The sequence below is a fragment of the Condylura cristata genome, unplaced genomic scaffold (assembly GCF_000260355.1).
Source record: "Condylura cristata isolate star-nosed mole 26May11 unplaced genomic scaffold, ConCri1.0 scaffold00029, whole genome shotgun sequence".
Classification (NCBI taxonomy): Eukaryota; Metazoa; Chordata; class Mammalia; order Eulipotyphla; family Talpidae; genus Condylura; species Condylura cristata.
In genome coordinates, this window is record NW_004567130.1 from 17646949 (window position 1) to 17664875 (window position 17927).

A 17927-nucleotide genomic window follows, 5' to 3' on the forward strand; every position below is an offset into this window, starting at 1 on the left:
CCACCTGGGTCAGATCGCTGGCCAGGGATTGACCTCATGCCACAGTGGCTGGCAATAGCTTGATAGTGTTGAGGCTTTAATCTATGTTCCACCAGGGAGGCCCACTGAATGTTGTTTTTTTTTTGGGGGGGGGGCTTGGTATTGGAGTTTGTCAGATTTTTTTCTGCAGCTATTGATGTGACCATGATTTGTTTCTTGTTGAAAACTAAATGACATTAATTGAGTTTTGAATGTTTAACCAGTCCAGCAGACCCACTTGATCATGGTGTATATTATACAGTATTGGATTCATACATTATACATTGTTGGATTCAATATGTGAATATTTGTAGGGGGTTTTTGCATCTGTTCTTGCAATTTTCCTTTTTTGTAATGTCATTGCTTATTTTGATAATAGAGTAATGCTAGACTTACAGAGTCAGTCAGGCAGAATTGCTACTCCTTCTAGTGTTTGGGAGACATGGTAGAAAATGGATATAATTTATTTCTTAAATATTTGCTAGAACTCACCAGTGAAATCATCTAGACCTTTCTGTTTTGGAAGGTTTTAACATTAATTAGATTTATTTAATAAATAGGTCCATTCAGGTTATCTCTTTCTTCTCGTGTGAGTTTGCCTAGATTATGTCCTTCAAAAAATTAGTCCATTTCACCTAGATTATCAGCTTTCTGACCATATGAAGTTGCTCATAATATTCCCTTATTATCATTTCAACCAGGAACTTTGTAAAGATAGTCTCTCAGGCCTTTCTGATGTTAATCATTTGTCTCTTCTCTCTTTTTGTTAGTATGTCTTTCACATCTCCCTACCATTTGCTAATCTTGCTTTTTACAACAGAGCTCTACTCTCAGGCTCATTTTTTTCTGGGTAGTAGTATCTAGCTAGCAGGAAATAATGTCAGTGTGCCGACATCATTCCCTTCTATTTAAGGAAGGTAATACAAATTCTCGCTTATCGTGGGGATGTAAAGTTTCCTTTTTAATTAAAAGTACTTAAGAATGAAAGTAGAGAGGCAAAAAAAAAAAAAGTTGATAATAGTACCTCTTGGTCTGTAGATTTGGCAGCAATCACAAATGCAGAGGCTTGGACCAGAAGGAATTAGAATGACCACTCATGAGAGCCTGGGCTCTGCCCAGCAGCTCAGCTTCATGAAGTACAGTGTCCTGCCACACAAAGGCCCCTGCGTTGCGATCAGCCACAAAGTGTGTCTTGGTAATTAGTTGACAATGAATTCCAAACTTTGTGACTGATAAAAGCATTGTTCAAGCTTATATCAAAAATATAAAAATCAATGACAGATGATTCAAAGCCTACGCTAAAAGATTTTAATCGCCCACACTCCCAGGGACTTTTGAGAAGCTTTTTTAAGCCAGGAGAAAAAAGGCTAGGGAAACACTTCATGCTTGCATCTCTGCCTCATCCTTACCAGGGAACAGGAAACCTTCATGGCAGTAGAAAGGAAGGGAGATCAGGTTAGCATGGATGCTATGTACATTTTTTTTTAAGATTTATTTATTTATGCATACAGAATTGGAGTACAAGCCAGAGGTGCTGGTGGCCACAGAATTCACCAGAGACAGAGTGGGGAGTAGAACAGACCGACTGACGAAGTCCACTACTGAGGGGAGCAGCGGGCAGGTCAGGAGAGGTGTGCCAGACCATGTGGGTCACCTCCAGGGCCAGGGATCGAACTTGCACTGAAGTGGCTGTGGCCAGTTTGCAGTGCTGTGTCCTAACAGTTTGCGCCATCAGGGAGGGCCCACTATGTACATTCTATAGGAAACAACAAATGTGAAGATTTATTTTTGTACTTTTTCAGTAGCTCAAATGCTATAGAAATTGAATCTTGAACATGTCTGTTCTCTGGATAAGACTTACTGAAACTGGAACAGCAGGGAATGGTTCTGCTCTATCCACTGTAGAAGTAATCAAAAAATCAAGAGCCTGGACAGATAAGTTGATTTGGGGGGCAGGCTCCCGAGACAGGTGCCTGGGCTGAAATCCCACTTCTGTCACTCACTAGCTGTAGACTAATAGAAACGACTGACCTTGTTCTCCCTCCCCATCCCGATTTGTACAATGGAGGTGCTCAAAATAAGTGCCTCCTGTTCTACTGTGAAGGATAGAGGAGTTCGAAAGTGCAGAGCCTTTAAACAGCGCTGGGCACATGGTAAGTTCTCAAGAGTCAGCTAATATTAAAAATATTAATATTCATGCTAAATATTAAAAGATCCTTAAAACGACACCCCCTCCAACTCATGCCCACACTCCAGTTTTAACACCCTTTGACTTCTCTAAATCCCACTGTTGAATTTGTGGGGTAGTTATAGGTATTGAGTTTTCTTCCCCCCACCCCCCCGCTTTCTCCCCAGAGGGAAAAATACATCATTTAGCACAATTTTTTCCCCCAAAATGTTCTGAGAGTAAAAGTAATAAAATCTCCAACACGCCCACGTGCAGGAAGATGAGGTATAATTTGCATGATAAAGATATATTTCCATTTGTAAAGTTCATCAGCAGAATTAATGACAAATAAAAGGAAGATCCAATTAAAGTTCTCCATCCATTAACGATCTCGCTTCACTCTCGGGGCAGAAATCTTAAAAGGAGAGGCTTAAGTCGGAAATGAGTTAAATATTAAGGTTGGTGGCATTAAAAAGGACGTGAAATGATCGTATTAGAATTCAAGAAAAAGAGACTCTCTAGTGATTTTTTGCCATCAGAGTCAGATGCATTTCCCCCCCCCCGACCCTAGGTCCACTGGCTTTTTCTTGTTCACCCAAATGAGCTGTCAAGAACTGATGGGCGTCATCATAATCAAAGAAAACAAGTGTGCCCTTTAAAGCAAAAGAGGTAATTTGGCTGAAGGCAAATTGGAAACATTTTATATAACGTTGCATTTCTAGCTGTAATCTCTGAAGAATTCAGGCATTTTTGATTTATGTCTGAGAGCTTTGGGGGACAATGGGGAGAAGACATTCATTATACACTTTGTTCGGGTTCATCCTATGGCCATGGCGGGGGGCAAAGATCCTTCATCCTCAGAGAGGCTGAGGACGGCTCCGCGCTGTCCCTAAAATGCTGTTTTCAGGAAAAGCCTGAAGGAATTCAGGAGATTGATTGGGCTTGGGGAGGTGGGCAGGAGTCAAAGAGCTGTGAGATAATGCCCTTCTCACCTCCATCCTGGGCTTGGAGGTTCTGGGTTTTGGATCCATTTCACCTGGCCGAGGAACAAAGCTCCTTAGCACCCGGTCTGTTGCTGCCTTTCTTCCCTGTTCTTAGTCACTTTGGGTGTTTCTTTGATTCTCTCCCCTTGGGCCAGCGAACTTTTGTGGCTTCAGATCTTATTACCGTCTTCCTTATATTTATCTCTCATCCCCAAGGTCTCCGGGAGAGCCCCTTTGTTGTCTTGTGCTGTCAGCTGCCTAGAATGTTTTGTAAGCAGGCTTCTGTGATGGCAAGTAACAGAAACGGACCCTGCCAGAATAGCAGATGAGCGTGGACTCAGACAGGACAAGAGCTGGGAAGTTCTGGGGATCTGGGGGGCGGGGGGAGGGTATCTCTTCAGGAACCCACCACTGGCACAAATTGCCCCCACCACTTACCATCCTGTGTCACTCTTGGGAATCTAGGGGTGAAAGGATCTCGGGAAGCCGCCGTCTCTGGCTGGTGACCCCACCAAGACTTTACACAGTGGGAGAAAGAATGAGTTCCTCAAGGAGCTGGATGTTGGGAAGACCAAGACATCTTGCCCACTGTCTGCCCGCCTATGGCAGCAGCACGCATCACCCTTAAAACTGATTTCTTGATTCCCTCTTCCAAGCTTTCCCTTCCCAATTGCTCAAGTGTTCCCGAGGCCCTGGCATTTTTTCCCAGCCGCCCCAAACTGAAACCCATCTTTCAGTCATCAAATCTTAACAACCTTTTCTTTAAAACCTTCCTCATATGCACAGACAGTATGAAAGTCGAGGTGGTATGGGTCACCTGTAAGTGGCTCACAGGTCTTGCCCCAGGATGATGTGTGGTTTTTTTCCCCCAGAGCTGGATACACAGTGGTTGACTGGACTAGATGAGCCCCTGCCTTCATCGGAGCTTACTTCTCAGGGAAGGGAGAAAGACAGAGAATAGATAAGCAGGTCCAGAGAGAAGGGTCAGAAGGTGATAACTCACCTGTGGAAGATGTGCCTAGGAGGGGACAGGAGGGCAGGGAGACAGTTTCACATTTAGAAGCACTCGTCACCCCACTGATACTCGAGCAGAGGAGGGAGTGAGGGAACCAGCTTTGCAGATGTTAGAGGAATATTCCAGAGGGAACTCAGAGGTGGGGGTGGACAGGATGGCCAGGGCAAGCGGAGAGCCCCTGTCTGAGGTTGGAGCACTTTTGACAAGTCCAGGCGGCCTGCATGCAGAAGAGCGAGCAGCGGGCAGAGCCTTCCGGGCCACGCCACGGTCAGGGGCTTTATTCTGAGTAGCCAAGGGCTGCCGCAGTGTGCTGTGCCATTAAGTGTTCAACGGCTCGTTTAGTGGGAGGGTTGCAGATTTTTTGCAGTTGCCAGTTTCCATGATGCAAAAACTTCCTCCGTGACTGGTTTCGCTTTAGAACCAACATTTTAGCGACCAACACACAAACATCCTGAAAACTTAACCACTCTTGTGAGCTGGGTTTTGAGCAGGCAGATGACAGAACCTGACGTTTTTGAAGCCCCCCTCTGGCGCTATGATGAGAAGGGTCTGTGGAGCAGGAGGGCATCAGCAGGCAAAGAAGGACGAGGGGCTTTCACGGCCATCTGGGTAGCAGATGGTGGGCTCTTGGAAGGCCATCGGAAGCAGCGTTCCTGCGAGTCTCTGAAAATTCTTTCCCCTTAGAAAGTGGCCGCCACTGCAATGGCTTTAAGCCCACAGTCAGGGAAAGGAGAGGAAACCATGTTTCCCTTGTATCAGAAAGGTATAGTTTCTTCCAAAGACCCTAGAAAATTTCCCCTTAGATGTCACTGGCTTCAAGCGTTTATAGCTACCCCTTGCTGTAAAGGAGGCTGAGGAGGTAAGCCTAAGTATTCCCAGCTACTTCAGTGTGGGTCTGCAGGAGAGGTTGGGAGGGGTGGGGCCTGCAGCGAGGGGCGTGGCCTTTGTTGGCCCGCCCAGCTACCCTAGGCAGCCGTCATTCAGGAGTCCGCCCGCCCTGCGCCTCCAGCCAGGATGGGGGAGACTCAAGACTAGGAAGTCACTGACATGCTTCCCTGGGTCAGTAATATTAGTCTTTATTTCTTGAGCACTTAGTATGTCTAGGCTCTGTGCCAGAAACCTTTCATCAAGCCTGGGGATCTCTGTTTCACTGCGTGGGAAGTCCGGGCTTAAGGGGATGAGATAACCAGCGTTGGGTCCCCCCAGCAGAACGGAAGCATAGCGAGACTGCAGGGAAGCTGCTACTCAGTCCTGGCGCCTTGTAGGTCACACAAATTATTGATTTCTGATGGCCATCACTGATTTTTTTTTAAAACCTTTTACGTAAGCTTTTTTATTTTGTACTAGTTCTGCATTTACATAAAAGTTGCAATGGCAGTACAATTCCCATATGCCCTGTGTTCAGTTCCTCTCCGTGTTACCATCCTATATACCATGGTATATTTGTCAAAACTAGGAAATAAGCATCGCTGTCACACTTAACCAGTTTTCCTACCAATCCAGTGATCCCGTCCTGGAGACAGACTCGAATGCAGCAAAAAGGTTTCTTAAAGGCCCTCTCCGGTAGCACAAAGGGTTAAAGCACAGCACTGCAAGCTGACTGCAGCTGCTTGGGGCAAGTTCAATCCACAGCCACAGAGCTGACCCACCGGGCACAGCAGACCTCTCCAGTCTCCCCATTGCTCCCCTCAGCAGTGTGTTTCATCAATCTGCCTGTTCTGCTCCCCCCTGTCTCTGGGGAACCCCCTCACAGTCCCTGCATCACTGCCTATACCCCAGTTCTGTATGCAGAAATAAATAAATCTTCTAAAATATTTACATTCCTGTGGGCCCCCCCTGGTGGCACAGGGGTTAAAGTCTCAGCACTGTCAAGCTAGCCCCAGCCACTGTGGTGAGACTTTGCTCCCTGGCCCAGAGAGGCGACCGGCAAGGTACAGCAGACCTCTCTGGTCTCACCTGCTGCTCCCCTCAGCAGTGTATATCAATAGATCTGCCTGTTCTGCTCCCTACTCTGTCTCTGATAAGTCCTCTCACAACCATTTCCTGCCCCTCTGACCTACATACACCCTAGTTCTTGTATGCATAAGTAAATAAAATATATCCTTTAAAAATTGCATTCCTAATTTTTAAATGCATCCTTAAAGCTTAGTACAAACGTGTGGGGCTGGTGCCAGTGTTGCTGTGTTCTGATGCAGCCTGGGGCTCCCGCAGGCTGCACCCCCACGTGCCCCGGTCCGTGGTGCCCCGGTCAGTGGTGCCCCACTGAGTTTGGCCCGTAGGAGGCCCTAGTGTTAGGCCAGAGGGCAGGAAGGAGGACGGCCCTAGAATATTCCCCGCTCTGCTTCAGGTGGCTTTTCCGGCAGTGGCTATCGCTCCTCTTAGGAAATGGCGGTGGTTCCAGCATCCCCGAGCGATCCCGATCCCTCAGCTCACCCCAGTCACCCGTGACAATTGCTGGGGGCCTCCCCCTGGTTAGCCTCTCAACCCCTCCCTCACCCGTGCAATGGGTTTCCTCCATCTAGACACTTAGACTGAAGTCTGTCCTGCTGGCCAGGCCCTTTCACACTCGGATTTCCTACCCTTGTCACTAAGCTAAAAGCTGCCTTCCAGCGAGCAGCCTTGTGTAAACCCTGCACAAATCTAAGACGTATCTCGCAGCAACCGTTGATGCCATGGCGATGCCAGCACAGCCACACTCCCTGCTTACTCCTTCTCTGCTCAGGGACGACGGAAACCAGATAGTCTACCAAAGCCCCCAGCTCCCAGAGCAGACAGAGCCCAAGATGACAGCTCCGAAAGTCGGGGTGGATGTCCTCACTGTGGCGCCGCTCTACCAGGGCTCCGACATCAACAGAATCAGACTGACAGCAGAGTGGGCCAAAAAGCCACCCACCCACCTCAAACCCTTGCTTTTCTCCGACACCAAACACACCACCATCGAAGCCAAGAGGATCATGTGTGTAGTGGATGAGACCATCCACAAGGTGGAGCTGGTGACCCTGCTGTCTCACGTGGCCCCCAGCTTGGATGTGCTGGAGGGCTTGCTGCAAGAGGACATCGTGAAGGCTCTGAGAGAGCATGAAGACCTCTGCCAGAGCCTCCAGGTCAACCTCGAGCACCTGAAGAATGAAATGCAGGAAGAGGACAAGGACGAAGAAGGGTGGCCCGAAGACCGTGTCACCTCCTTGGAGCAGCAGAAATTCACGGTATCATCCATCATGCAACAGATCAAAGACTCCACCAAGAACATCTTGAGACTGTTGCTCAATAACCCCCAGGCTGCCAGGCTCTTGAAGGCGCAGATACTGGGCCGAAGTGCAGAGGCCCAGAAGTTTATTGACAGCTTGATAGAACTCCGGGGGTTCCTGTTTGAGAAGCTACTCACTAGTCCCACGGAAGCACGAGAAAAGGCCCAGTTCATACAGGACATCAGCAGGCGGAACAGGAGGAACCAAGAGATCATCGACGGGCTTGAAAAGGACTTGGCGGAGAGCATGAGGAGCAGGGATAAAGAGGTATGGCCCGTGGCACTGGGCAGATGGGGAAGGAGCCGCACGGAGGCGCCTGCATCTTTTTAGCGGCTGGGTTTTGCTCTGGGACTCAAGTCATTGCTCTCATTTATTCTGAGCACTACTGTTTTGAATACTTATTAGGTGTTGGGTTTTATAAGTAAGCACACATGCTCCCAGCTCCATGGAATTTGTGGTTACGAAGAGAGGTATTCAGAAGGCTGATTTAGCCACAATTCTGAGAAGCACAATGAAGGGTAAGTGCAGGGTACTGTAAGGGAGTGTTACAGAATTGAGCTTCAACCAAAAGGGTAAAGGATGTTGAAACTAAAATGGGAAGAATAAGGGGTGAACCAGACAGGAGAGGGAGGGCAGAACCTTCCCGGCCAGAGATAGTTTGACTTTTTCTACCGTGGGCGAGACAGTAAATCCGTAAGCTTTGCAGGCCCACAATATTAGTTAAAACTGCTGAACGCAACCCTGCATCAGAGGGAATGCAGCTATAACCCATCTGTGAATGAGTGGGCGGGGGAACGTTCCAGTAAAGTTTGCTTACAAATAACTTTGGACCTGAGGGCTAATCCAGCTTTGCCCAGTTAGCAGGGAGGAGGGAAAAGACGGAGGGGCTCTTCCTGCTCTTTAGAGACACAACCCCCAAACTCTTACCTACTGTCCGTACCTGAGGCCACCTTCCCAGCAAAACTCTGCTCTGAGCCTTTCCCAGGAGAGCTGATCCTGAGGACAGGTGCTCCTCTTCATCCCCTGCATGATACCCGAGAGATCCAGGCTCTCTGAGGTCCTTTGCCACCCCCCTTTGCCCCACACTAGCTTAGGAGTCCTCTCCTATTCTCAAGGAACTTCTCCTTTAAGGCATTCATCAGAGCTTGTGGGTAAACATCCATGAGATTCTTTGATTTGGGTCTGAAGGCCCATAAGAATGCAAAGGCCTTGTCTCTTTCCACTCCCTCAGGTATCCTCGGGGAACCTGGCACAAAAGGGGTACCAATACTACCTTAGCATGGAGGGATGGCAGGCTGTGGGGTGCCCAGTAAGGAGGGGACTCCCGGGTTAGAGGGATGTCACCTAGGGATAGAGACAGGGCTGTGCTGGTCTCTTCGGAGCTCCCAAGTTGGACATATCTGGAATCCAGGAGGGCTGACTTCATGTCATTGGGCTGCAAGATAAAACTCGGGGTGACACAGTCAGGCATGTGTGGGGGTCTGCCAGCAAAGCTGTGACTGCTGGCATTGCCTGCTGCGCACTCATGCCAGGAAATGTCAGACAGACCTGGTTTCCGACCCCGCTCCAGCCCGAGACAGATCACTCCGTGCTCTGTAACCCTGTCCCGGTTGGGGGAGGAAGGGGCAGGCGGTAGGAGTCAATGAGGTCACAACACACACACACACGGCCCCACAGCCCCCCTCACCTTCCCACCCCGTGATCAATGCCCATCATCGTGTAGGTATTTCATTAACAGGCCTGTTCCTCTTCCTGGTCCAGTTGGAGAAGGACAACTTCGTGATCCAAGAACTGAAAAACCACCTCTACCAGGTGCTCAAGTTCTCAGAGAACAGCCTGCTCCGCACCAAGCAGGAGGCAGAGAAGCAGCAGAAGGCAGACTTCCGGGCCTCCCAGGCCCGGGTGGCCAAGATCCAGCAGGAGATCCTGATGCTGCGGTCACAGTTCAACAGCCTGGTCACGGAGAACTGGGAGGCGGAGCAGGCGCTGAGAAAGGTGCCCTGGGAAGAGGGGAGGATGGGCGGAGGCCCTCAGGCCAGGCTGCTCCAGCTCTGGGCGCCCCCAACCCACCCTAGAAGGGCACAGGCACAACATCCCAGGAGGCAGGAGGGCACAGCACACAGGGGCAGGGCCGAGGGAGGCGGGCCCTGTCCGAGGGCACCACCCCAGGGCCCAAGGCAGGGGCCTTGACTTATCTGAGCCCCAGGGAGCCGTCCTGACCCTCAGGGAAGTCACTTAGCTCCTCTCAGCTTCGGTTCTCACATCTCTACAGTGAAAGCGATCACAGTGGTGTGTTTGTGTGTTGTTAGGGGAATTAAGTGAAATGATAGCGGCTGCCCAATGTTTTCTTCAGTTGCCTTTTCCCTCATCTCAGCCCAAATCCACACCCAGCTTGTACACAGCTTGCTACCAAGTCCCTTCTGCAAAAAGGGTGGACGCCCTTTCCAGCCCTGTGCCAGATTCAGGTGTCCTGACGCTTTTGAGCGTCTGATGGAAGCCGTGGGCCTTCTCCCTAAAAAGGCACAGATGACACACACCTGGGGGCCGCCACCCCGAGGCTGTCGGTCCAGGAACTCTGGCTCTGCAGGATCAAGCAGCGGATTGCTTTAATGAAGGTGAAACGCACAGGACATACCATTGATCACTGTACAGTGAGCAGCTGGCTGACACTGGGCTGTGCACCAGCACCCCCATCTAGCCCCAGAACACATTTGTCAGCCCAAAACCAACTCTGTGGCCACTGACAGTTTCTCCTCAGCCCCTGGGAGCTAATCTGCTTTCTGTCCCTACGGACTTGCCTGGGCTGGATATGCTACACAAACGGAATCCAGAATTTATGGTGTCTCGTGACGGAGTCTCTCACATGGCATTTATCATTCCTTTTTGTGGCTGAGTGATATTCCATTGCATGTGTCGGAGCTGATCTTTTAGAAACAAAATGACAGCCTGTCTTCCCACTGCATCGCAAGCTGCCCCGTGGCTTCCTCTCTCTACCCCCCAGAAACCAACCCCCTACTCACACACACACACACACCCATGACAGCCTCTCTGGCTCCATGGGCCCATACTGCTCCCTGGCACTCTGTTCCAGCACACAGACTTGATCTCTGTTCTTTAACATCACAAGCTTATTGCCACCCCAGGGCCTCTGCACCTGCTGCTCTACCTAGGATCTTCTAGAGTCAGGCTGCCAGCTTCAAATACACATTCCACTGCCCCGTTAGCTTTGTGACCTTGGGCAAGAGGGGAGCACATCTCAGGCTCAGTTTCCTCATCTATGAAATGGAGGAAAACCTGCCTCGTGGGTGGACTCAGTGGCAGACGTGGGTAAAGTATACTCCATGGAGCCTGCTGACACAGAGCACACGGCTCTGCTAATGTTATTATTCCATTAACCAATGGTTAATTGATTTTTTTTAGAAGAAATATAAAGTGGAAACAGAAATCCAGAACTGGATCCAGAAGTATGATACAGAGATGAGTGAAAAGCAGGTATTTATGTACACACCTCGCTCAAGTGTGTTTCCCAGGATCCGCTAGGGAAGACACGTGGCATTAAAAGCCTCCCAAGAAAGCCCTGGAACATGCCATCCCTGGCTGGGCCCTGCCCCTTCCTTGAACTCAGGGCTTTGTCTAGCCTGGGGCAGGAGAAGAGAGGTGGGGAAGGTAGGAGCCAGAAGCTGAGAGCCACCGGAAGCGGTGAAGCTGGCCTGAGATGGTGGCTCCCTCTAGTGTCCACTTCGTGTCTCCGTGCTTCTCACGCCCTCCCAGCTCAGCGCTGGGCCTGCAGCCAGCCCACTCAGGGCTCATCCCAAGAGCATGCTCCCACCGCTCCTCCACCCAGAAAATTACTGGGTGCCGGGTGCTGGGGCCCGGCAGTGATGCCTCCATCCTCATTTGGAAGTTCCATCCAGGCCATTTCCGGCCGTGTGGCCTCGACTGCCGGCCTCGCCTTTCCTGAGCCTCTTTCTTCCTACGGTCAACAGACAACGGTCTGTGCTGCTCCGTGGTGGGGAGTCACTGGAGCCCCATGTGCCTATACCCAGCACAGGATCTGGGGCTCAGCGAACCGTACAGCCTTCACCCCGCTCAGCAATGACACTGGTGGCCCTAGTCCTGGGCCAGGGAAGACTGGAGAGCCCTGGAGGTGACACCAGCCTCCCTGTAGTCCAACACTGGGCGCTTCCCAGAGAACGGCTTGGAGGCTATGCGGCCCCGCCAGTCCCTGAGGGCGGTGGCTTCCGCCAGAGACCGGCCTCCTCACTCAGTGTCCTCCAGAAGTGCATTGCTTCTGGCAGATGCAGGACGAAGGGCTAGAGGCAGCTGTCTGTGATGCAGCAGGAGAGACTGCGGCTAGACACAGGGACAAACTGTGGGACTCGGTGACCGGGAGGGTGCTGCAGAGGCAGCCACAGTCAACAGCTTGCACTGCTGTGTCCCCGGTCCTGACTGTCATTTAACCCTAGAAACAGCGCCCCCCCGCCCCCACCCCCAGGGTTGCCACAGGCCCCACTTCAGATGGGGACAAATGGAGGCTCAAAAGGTGAAGTCCCACAAAGCGTGGCTGAGCGGGATCTGAAGCTCCGTCTGCCCCCACCAGCCTGTGCTCTGGCTCCCGTTTCTGAAATGGTCCTACTGTGAGACCCACCGCTGCTGCTGCTGCGTCACCCCAACTGCTGAGGCGCCACGGCTGGGGCGGAAGCCCGGGTGGGGGTGTCTGCGGAGGGTGGCGGGAGGTGCTCCCTGCCGGTGGCCTCACCCCGCCGCTCCCCCCAGGAGGAGTACGAGGAGCTGGACGCCATCCACAAGGAGGAGAAGGTGCAGCTGCAGGAGCTGAGGCAGAGGCACACCGTGCTGGTGGAAGAGTTCGCGCAGATCCAGGCGGAGCGGGAGGTGAACTCCAAGAAGAGGCTGGAGGCCGAGCAGGAGATGGTGCGCATGGTCCGCGCCGCCACCCTCATCCAGGCCGTGTGGAAGGGCTACCTGGTCCGCTCCATGCTCCGGTCCAAGAGGAAGAAGCGGGGCAAGGGCAAGGGCAAGGAGAAGGGCAAGGCCAAGGGCAAGGCCAAGGCCAAGGGCAAGAAGTGACCTCCGCCCTGCGGCCGCCCGCTCGCCGCTCGCCCCACACCCGGGCAGGCCAGGGAGCGCCCGCACGGGGGTCTGCTCGCCACAGCTCCAGGGCTCCTTAAGGCCAGCAAGTATTTTAAACTGCCTCCTGTAATAAACCTCACTTCACCCAGGGCTCCTGGCGCGTCCACACTTGCGCTGCTGTCTCCTCAGGGGAGCACGCAGAATGGGGTGTCGACACACACCATGGCTCCCTTTAGCTGGGGGAAACTGGACCCGGGGCTGCAGGTCTCCGTCCAGACAGCCACTGCGTGGCTGCAGTGGGCACGCCGAGCCCCAGGGCCAAGGGGTGCGGGTCACAGCTGCCCACGGGGTACAGGGATGAGGCACTGAGGAAATAAGGCGGCCCCCGCTTCCCAAGTGCAGGTGTAATTTCCTCTCCCTCAGCCCTTCCACATGCAAAGTCCCGGCACGTGTATACGCGCGCGTTCAGAGCAGGGCAGTGGCCACGCTGGAGCTCAGCGGGAGCCGGCCGCCCACGCCGGTGACTTCCTGGGCCCCGGCCCCATGCCGACTCCGGCCCCTTGCGCGCCCTGGCCACGGCGCCACACAGCCGCGTCCTCCGGACCCAGCCTGGTCTAGCCTCATCTTTCCCTCCCCTCTGGGAAAAAGAAATCGGCAGAGAGCGTGGCTTCGGTGAGCTGATATATTTCATACGTAAAAATAAATACGTGACTATTCAGACGGCACAGTGCCCGCCCACCCGGCCCAGGCCCCCTGGCCCACAGTCTGTGCCTGGGCGAAGCCCAGGCGCAGCAGGAAGCCTGGCCTGCAGGGAGGGAGGAAGGCTCCAGGCTTCCTCACAGGCGATCACACGGCCCAGTCACACCTGGCACATGACATGGGGTGGGGCATGCGGAGGGCAGGCACCCCCAGTTGGCACTGATGCGGCTGGCGGCTAAGAAGGAATGGAGATGGGCATCTCAAGGGGCGGCCCTCAAGTCTCCAGGGGCGGGGGGGAGCGGGGAGCATCCAGAGATGGTCAGATTCTACCCCCGTGTTTCTTCAGCACCTCCTCAGAGGCGCCCACCAGAGCCAACCCCGGAAGCCCCTCACCATGACCCCAAGTGCACGAGGGGAAGGACTGAAGAAAGGGCCACGAGACTCATTTCCAAGGGGGCCTTGGCTTCTGGGGGGCCCCACCCGGACGGGGCGTAGCTGGCACTGAAACACTGGCTGGGCGAAGCCTGGGAGTCACCAGGGGGTTCCGGAATGTCACCCCCAATGAGGAAGGCCTGAGATCTGAAGGCCTGCTTTCATGGGGGGCGCTGGGAGATGGGTGACCAGGGCTGGGAACATCCAGGTGAGTGAGGGAATGGGAACGCCCCCTCCTCAGAGGACGTGGAGAGTTTAACTCACCCACTGACAACTTCCGGGCGTCTGCTGCCACTCCAGGCTCTGTCTTAGAGGGACCATTGGGGTGAATGGCTCTCACTGGGGTCTCCCTGGGGCGGGGCGAGTGGCTGCCCCTAGGGGTGGCAGGGGGTGTCCAGAAGAGGGTGTGGAGTTTTGCAGCATCCTCTTTTGCCATCCACGGGGTCTCCCAGCTGGTGCCCTTGGGGCGGGAGCCAAACAGGGACTCATCACAGTAAGATGGAGTGTGGCTGATCAGTCTGCAGAAGGAGGAGAAACAGTGAGCTGGGGATGCACACAGAGCCCAGATGCCACCGCCCGGGGGGTACCCCAGCCCTGGCCAATCTGCATCCTGCAGGCCACACTGATCGACTTAGGAATGACCACTTAACTTGTTGTGTCCCAGGAGAATCTGCCTTAGGACCTTTGTTGAAATAACCAGGGAAGAGATAAGTTCTGCCCCCCCAGGCCTTGGGAAGCTGGCAGGATACAAGGGCAAAGCAGCTGGCAACTATCTCATTTGGAGTGGGGTGTGGGAGGTGGGGGTGGGGGAGGAGAGGACGCAGCAATAACATGGGACAGAACCCCAACCAATTTGAACCTCTCTTCAAGGAATCTGGAACACAAGTGGAATCTCGTCTGTTGTGACTTCTCATGCAGCGTTATTCTTTCCAGGTTCATTCACATAGCATGTAGCATTCTTTTTTATGACTGAATAATATTCCATCGTAAGTATGAAAGCTGACCTTTTAGTAACAAAATGAGAACCCCCTCGTCCCACTACATCGCAGTCTGCCTTCCGGGTCCCCTCTCCTCTCTGAAGCCAAGCCGACACTGGCTTCACCAGCCCCAAGCTGTTCCTCGCCACTCTGATCCGGCACACAGACTTAATTTCTGTTCTTTAAACACCACGTGAGCCTTTGTATCTGCTGGTCCCTCTGCCTAGAACCTTCTGGAGCCAGGCTGCCAGCTTTAAATCCACACTCTACCCAAGATGTCCATTTGCTGCTGAGGCCAGTGTGGCTGAGTTTTCTGTCACATGCAACCAAGAGGCCCAATTAACGCAACCTCCGTGTCTGACCCACTTCTCCTTTTCCAAGTGGTCAGGTCAGATCCCTCTGCGGTCCAGTGGCCCTCCTGACTGTATCGGCCATTGCAGAACTCAGTGGCAAGTGGAGGGCGCAGCGTACAGGGTTATAAAGCTGGCCTGACCACATCACCAGAGACAGCTGTAACATTCTGAATACTACAGAGTCCTGTTCCCTTACAGGTCCAAGACCCAGGAAGCCACAAGCATTATCTCATTATTCCTCACAATGTCTACAGGAGGGAGGATGATAATCCCATTTTATAGACAGGAAAATAGGCAAAAGGGCAGAGAAGGCCCACAGCAAGGCTAGAGATAAAGTTTCAAACCCAATCTGGTCTCTCACATTCACTTAACAATTACTATTATTTTTAATGAATCCCAAATACTTATGGCACACCGATGAGGTAGGTGTCAGACACAGGGTTTGGGTCAGGACTGAAAGTGCTGCCACCCCCAAACTGTAAGTCTGTGAAGAGTCAACCTTTCACAACTTGACTGAAATGCTTAAACCACATCTGACTGATGTGGCTGTCTGGCACTGGGAGTTTTTGACCAATAACATCTCTACCTCTTCTGCACCCCTTCACTCAAAGTTCTACTTGTCAGCACCCAGAACAAAATCCATCTTCCAGATGAGCCAGCAGCTTGACTGTCACCTCCCCTGTCATGGACACCATGCTTCTGTTAATGTGACCTCAGTGTTTTCAGGCACGTTGTTGGTGTCAGTGCTGCTAATGTCAACCTGACCCTGACGCATGGAAACAATCAGACACATTGCCCACAATCTGACATGGCAATGGAGTCTTGCTTTTATTGAAATTTATGTCCTTTTATAGGCACCTTTAGAGTCACAAGGGTGGGGCTCTAACCCAATAGGAAGAAGAGGCAGAGCCTCCAGGAGAGAAAGCAGAGGAAAGACAAGGTGAGGATAGTGAGGAGGTAGCTATCCGCTGGCACCATGGCCTGGGACTCCCAATCTCTGAACAGTGAGAAAATACTAAGCCGCCAGTGTGTGGTGTTTTGTTACAGAAGCCCTAACTGGGTAATACACCCACCTTCTGTGTCTTTGTTCAAACCACTGACAATAATAAACAGGCGACTGCCCCAGGGCCCACGACTAGACATCTCCCTTCAAGCTGAAACAATCCAAATTAATAGACCTGAATTAACTAACAAGAATCAGTTACTGTGCTTCTAAGCCATGAAAATGCAGCGAAACCCATTTTCAAAATGATTTGCTAACAGTTGGAACGATCCCACCCATGTCACTTCAAGGATCAACCACATTAGTAACATACACAAACTGCTCTGTGATCTTGGCAAGTGATCCGGCCTCTCTGGGCCTCAGATGTCCCACCCATGGGGATGGGTATTCCACCAGAATCTTTATCAGTCCTGTTTGAAAGTGTCCTGAGAGTTCTTACTGTGCCAAGAACTATATAGGCCTCATCCCATTTAATCCTCCCAACAACCCCAGTAGATAGGAATCATTGGTCCAATTTTCCACATGAGGCAACCGTGACTCAGAGAGGTCAAGGTGCCGAGCAGGGCCACACAGCATGTACACAGCAGGCCTGTAACAGGATCCTAGGTGACCACACAGTACAGGCATGCACCTCCCCGCCCTGCTACCTGTACTTGTTCTTCTTCCTCGGTGCGAGGGTTGGGGTGCCGGCCCTGGAGGAGGTGGTCTCACAGCTCCCCCTGGCCCCGGAGACCCGTGACGCCGCTGTGCCCACGCCTTTGGTTCTGTTGACTTTTTCCACCCAGGGTGGGTCAAAGTCTGGAGGGGCCAGCCTGGCGCCCGCAGGACTGCCAAACAGAGTCTCATCCACAAACGACGCTTTGGCCTTCACCCGGGAGCGGTGCTGTTGGGGGAGGGTCTGCACCCCACTGACGGCCAGTGCCATGGGGCTCTTCATGCTGACCATGGTGCCGGGGGACCCTGGGTGCCCTCCTGTGTCCACCAGGCCCTGCCGGCAGAGATCCCTGCGGAAGGGGGTCAGGGTGGCACCGCTCTGTCAATGGCAGCACCAGGGAAGTCCCCATCCCAAGGGCAAAGGGTCAAGCTGTCCCGCAACCAGTGCTCAACGTGACCTGCCAACCCCCAAGGGACACTTTGGAGATTGGCTTGACTTGTTTCAGTCGTCACCGTGATGGGGCGAGGGGTGCCACGGGCAAATAATTAACGAATAATGAATACACATGCATTCCTAGCAGATCGTATCCTCAATAAACACAGGGTACCAGGGCTGAGTCCCATTCGGTACCTGCCGGAAAACAAGCTACACGGGACGGAGAAGTCAGGGAGGCCCACTGAGCTCACGCGGAGCACGAGAATACCAGTCGGTGTGGTCCCTCGCCCACCTGGAGCCAAGAGCTTTACAAGCATTGTCTCCTGTAATCCTCAGCAGCCCCGCGAAGTAGATCGTGTCGCGCTCCAATGACTAGACTGAGGCTTCAACAGCCGAGGTCACTTGTGTGGGTCCCACCTACAAAGTTAAAACAGATCGGGGTCCAGAGCTACAATGGGGGCTCAGGTCCGCCGGTCCCCAAGTCAAAGCCCGCGTGGATGCGGGTGGACCCCGCGAGCTGGTCAATTTCCTACCTGGGCATTCTGGCTGGCGCGCGGAGCCTGCGGCTCTCCGCGTCTGCAGTCCTCCGCAGGAAGCACCCGAGACCCCGGTTCCTCGGTTCCCAGAATCCCCGCAGCCAGGGCGGGGGCGGGGGCCACCGGGGCCGCCGCGGGCCCGGGTGCTGGGCGCCGCGCGGAGCGACTCGCGGGGGAGCCGGACCTTGGCGACGTGCGCTCGGCGCGCGCATCAAACACCAACCAGCCGGGCGGGCGGGGCGCGGCCGGAACCATTCCCGCCGCGGGGGACGCCCCGTGCCGGACACCCCCAAGTGTCCCAAAGCCCCGGAGACT

The 17927-nt window shown here is 53.1% G+C and overlaps 2 protein-coding genes across 6 annotated transcripts in view; one reads left to right on the forward strand and one right to left on the reverse strand.

Annotated features, from left to right (window-relative positions):
- Positions 1-12672, forward strand: part of IQCD (IQ motif containing D) — an 18205-nt gene extending 5533 nt beyond the window's left edge. For 2 of the 4 annotated variants that reach the window (XM_012731128.1, XM_012731127.1), the window contains exons 2-5: positions 6906-7698; positions 9193-9426; positions 10852-10923; positions 12208-12672. In XM_012731128.1, the coding sequence (XP_012586582.1) occupies positions 6967-7698; positions 9193-9426; positions 10852-10923; positions 12208-12519 (1350 nt within the window). In that variant the 5' untranslated portion in view covers positions 6906-6966 and the 3' untranslated portion in view covers positions 12520-12672. Of the gene's footprint in view, positions 1-6026; positions 7699-9192; positions 9427-10851; positions 10924-12207 lie in introns of those variants that run through there. The other 2 variants (XM_012731125.1, XM_012731126.1) reach the window with 2 other exon arrangements.
- A 518-nt stretch (positions 12673-13190) lies between these two features.
- RITA1 (RBPJ interacting and tubulin associated 1) lies at positions 13191-17799 on the reverse strand. 2 transcript variants are annotated; one of them, XM_012731130.1, is made up of 5 exons: positions 17610-17799; positions 17369-17493; positions 16634-16990; positions 13918-14171; positions 13191-13456 (listed from the first exon to the last, which is right to left on the reverse strand). In XM_012731130.1, the coding sequence occupies exons 3-5, from the start codon at positions 16930-16932 to the stop codon at positions 13359-13361; spliced, it is 651 nt and encodes a 216-aa protein (XP_012586584.1). In that variant the 5' UTR covers positions 16933-16990; positions 17369-17493; positions 17610-17799; the 3' UTR covers positions 13191-13358. The 2 variants fall into 2 exon arrangements, with proteins under 2 accessions (XP_012586584.1, XP_004691071.2); XM_004691014.2 differs by having other exon boundaries at positions 13371-14171; positions 17610-17798.
- Between the last annotated feature and the right edge of the window lie 128 nt (positions 17800-17927).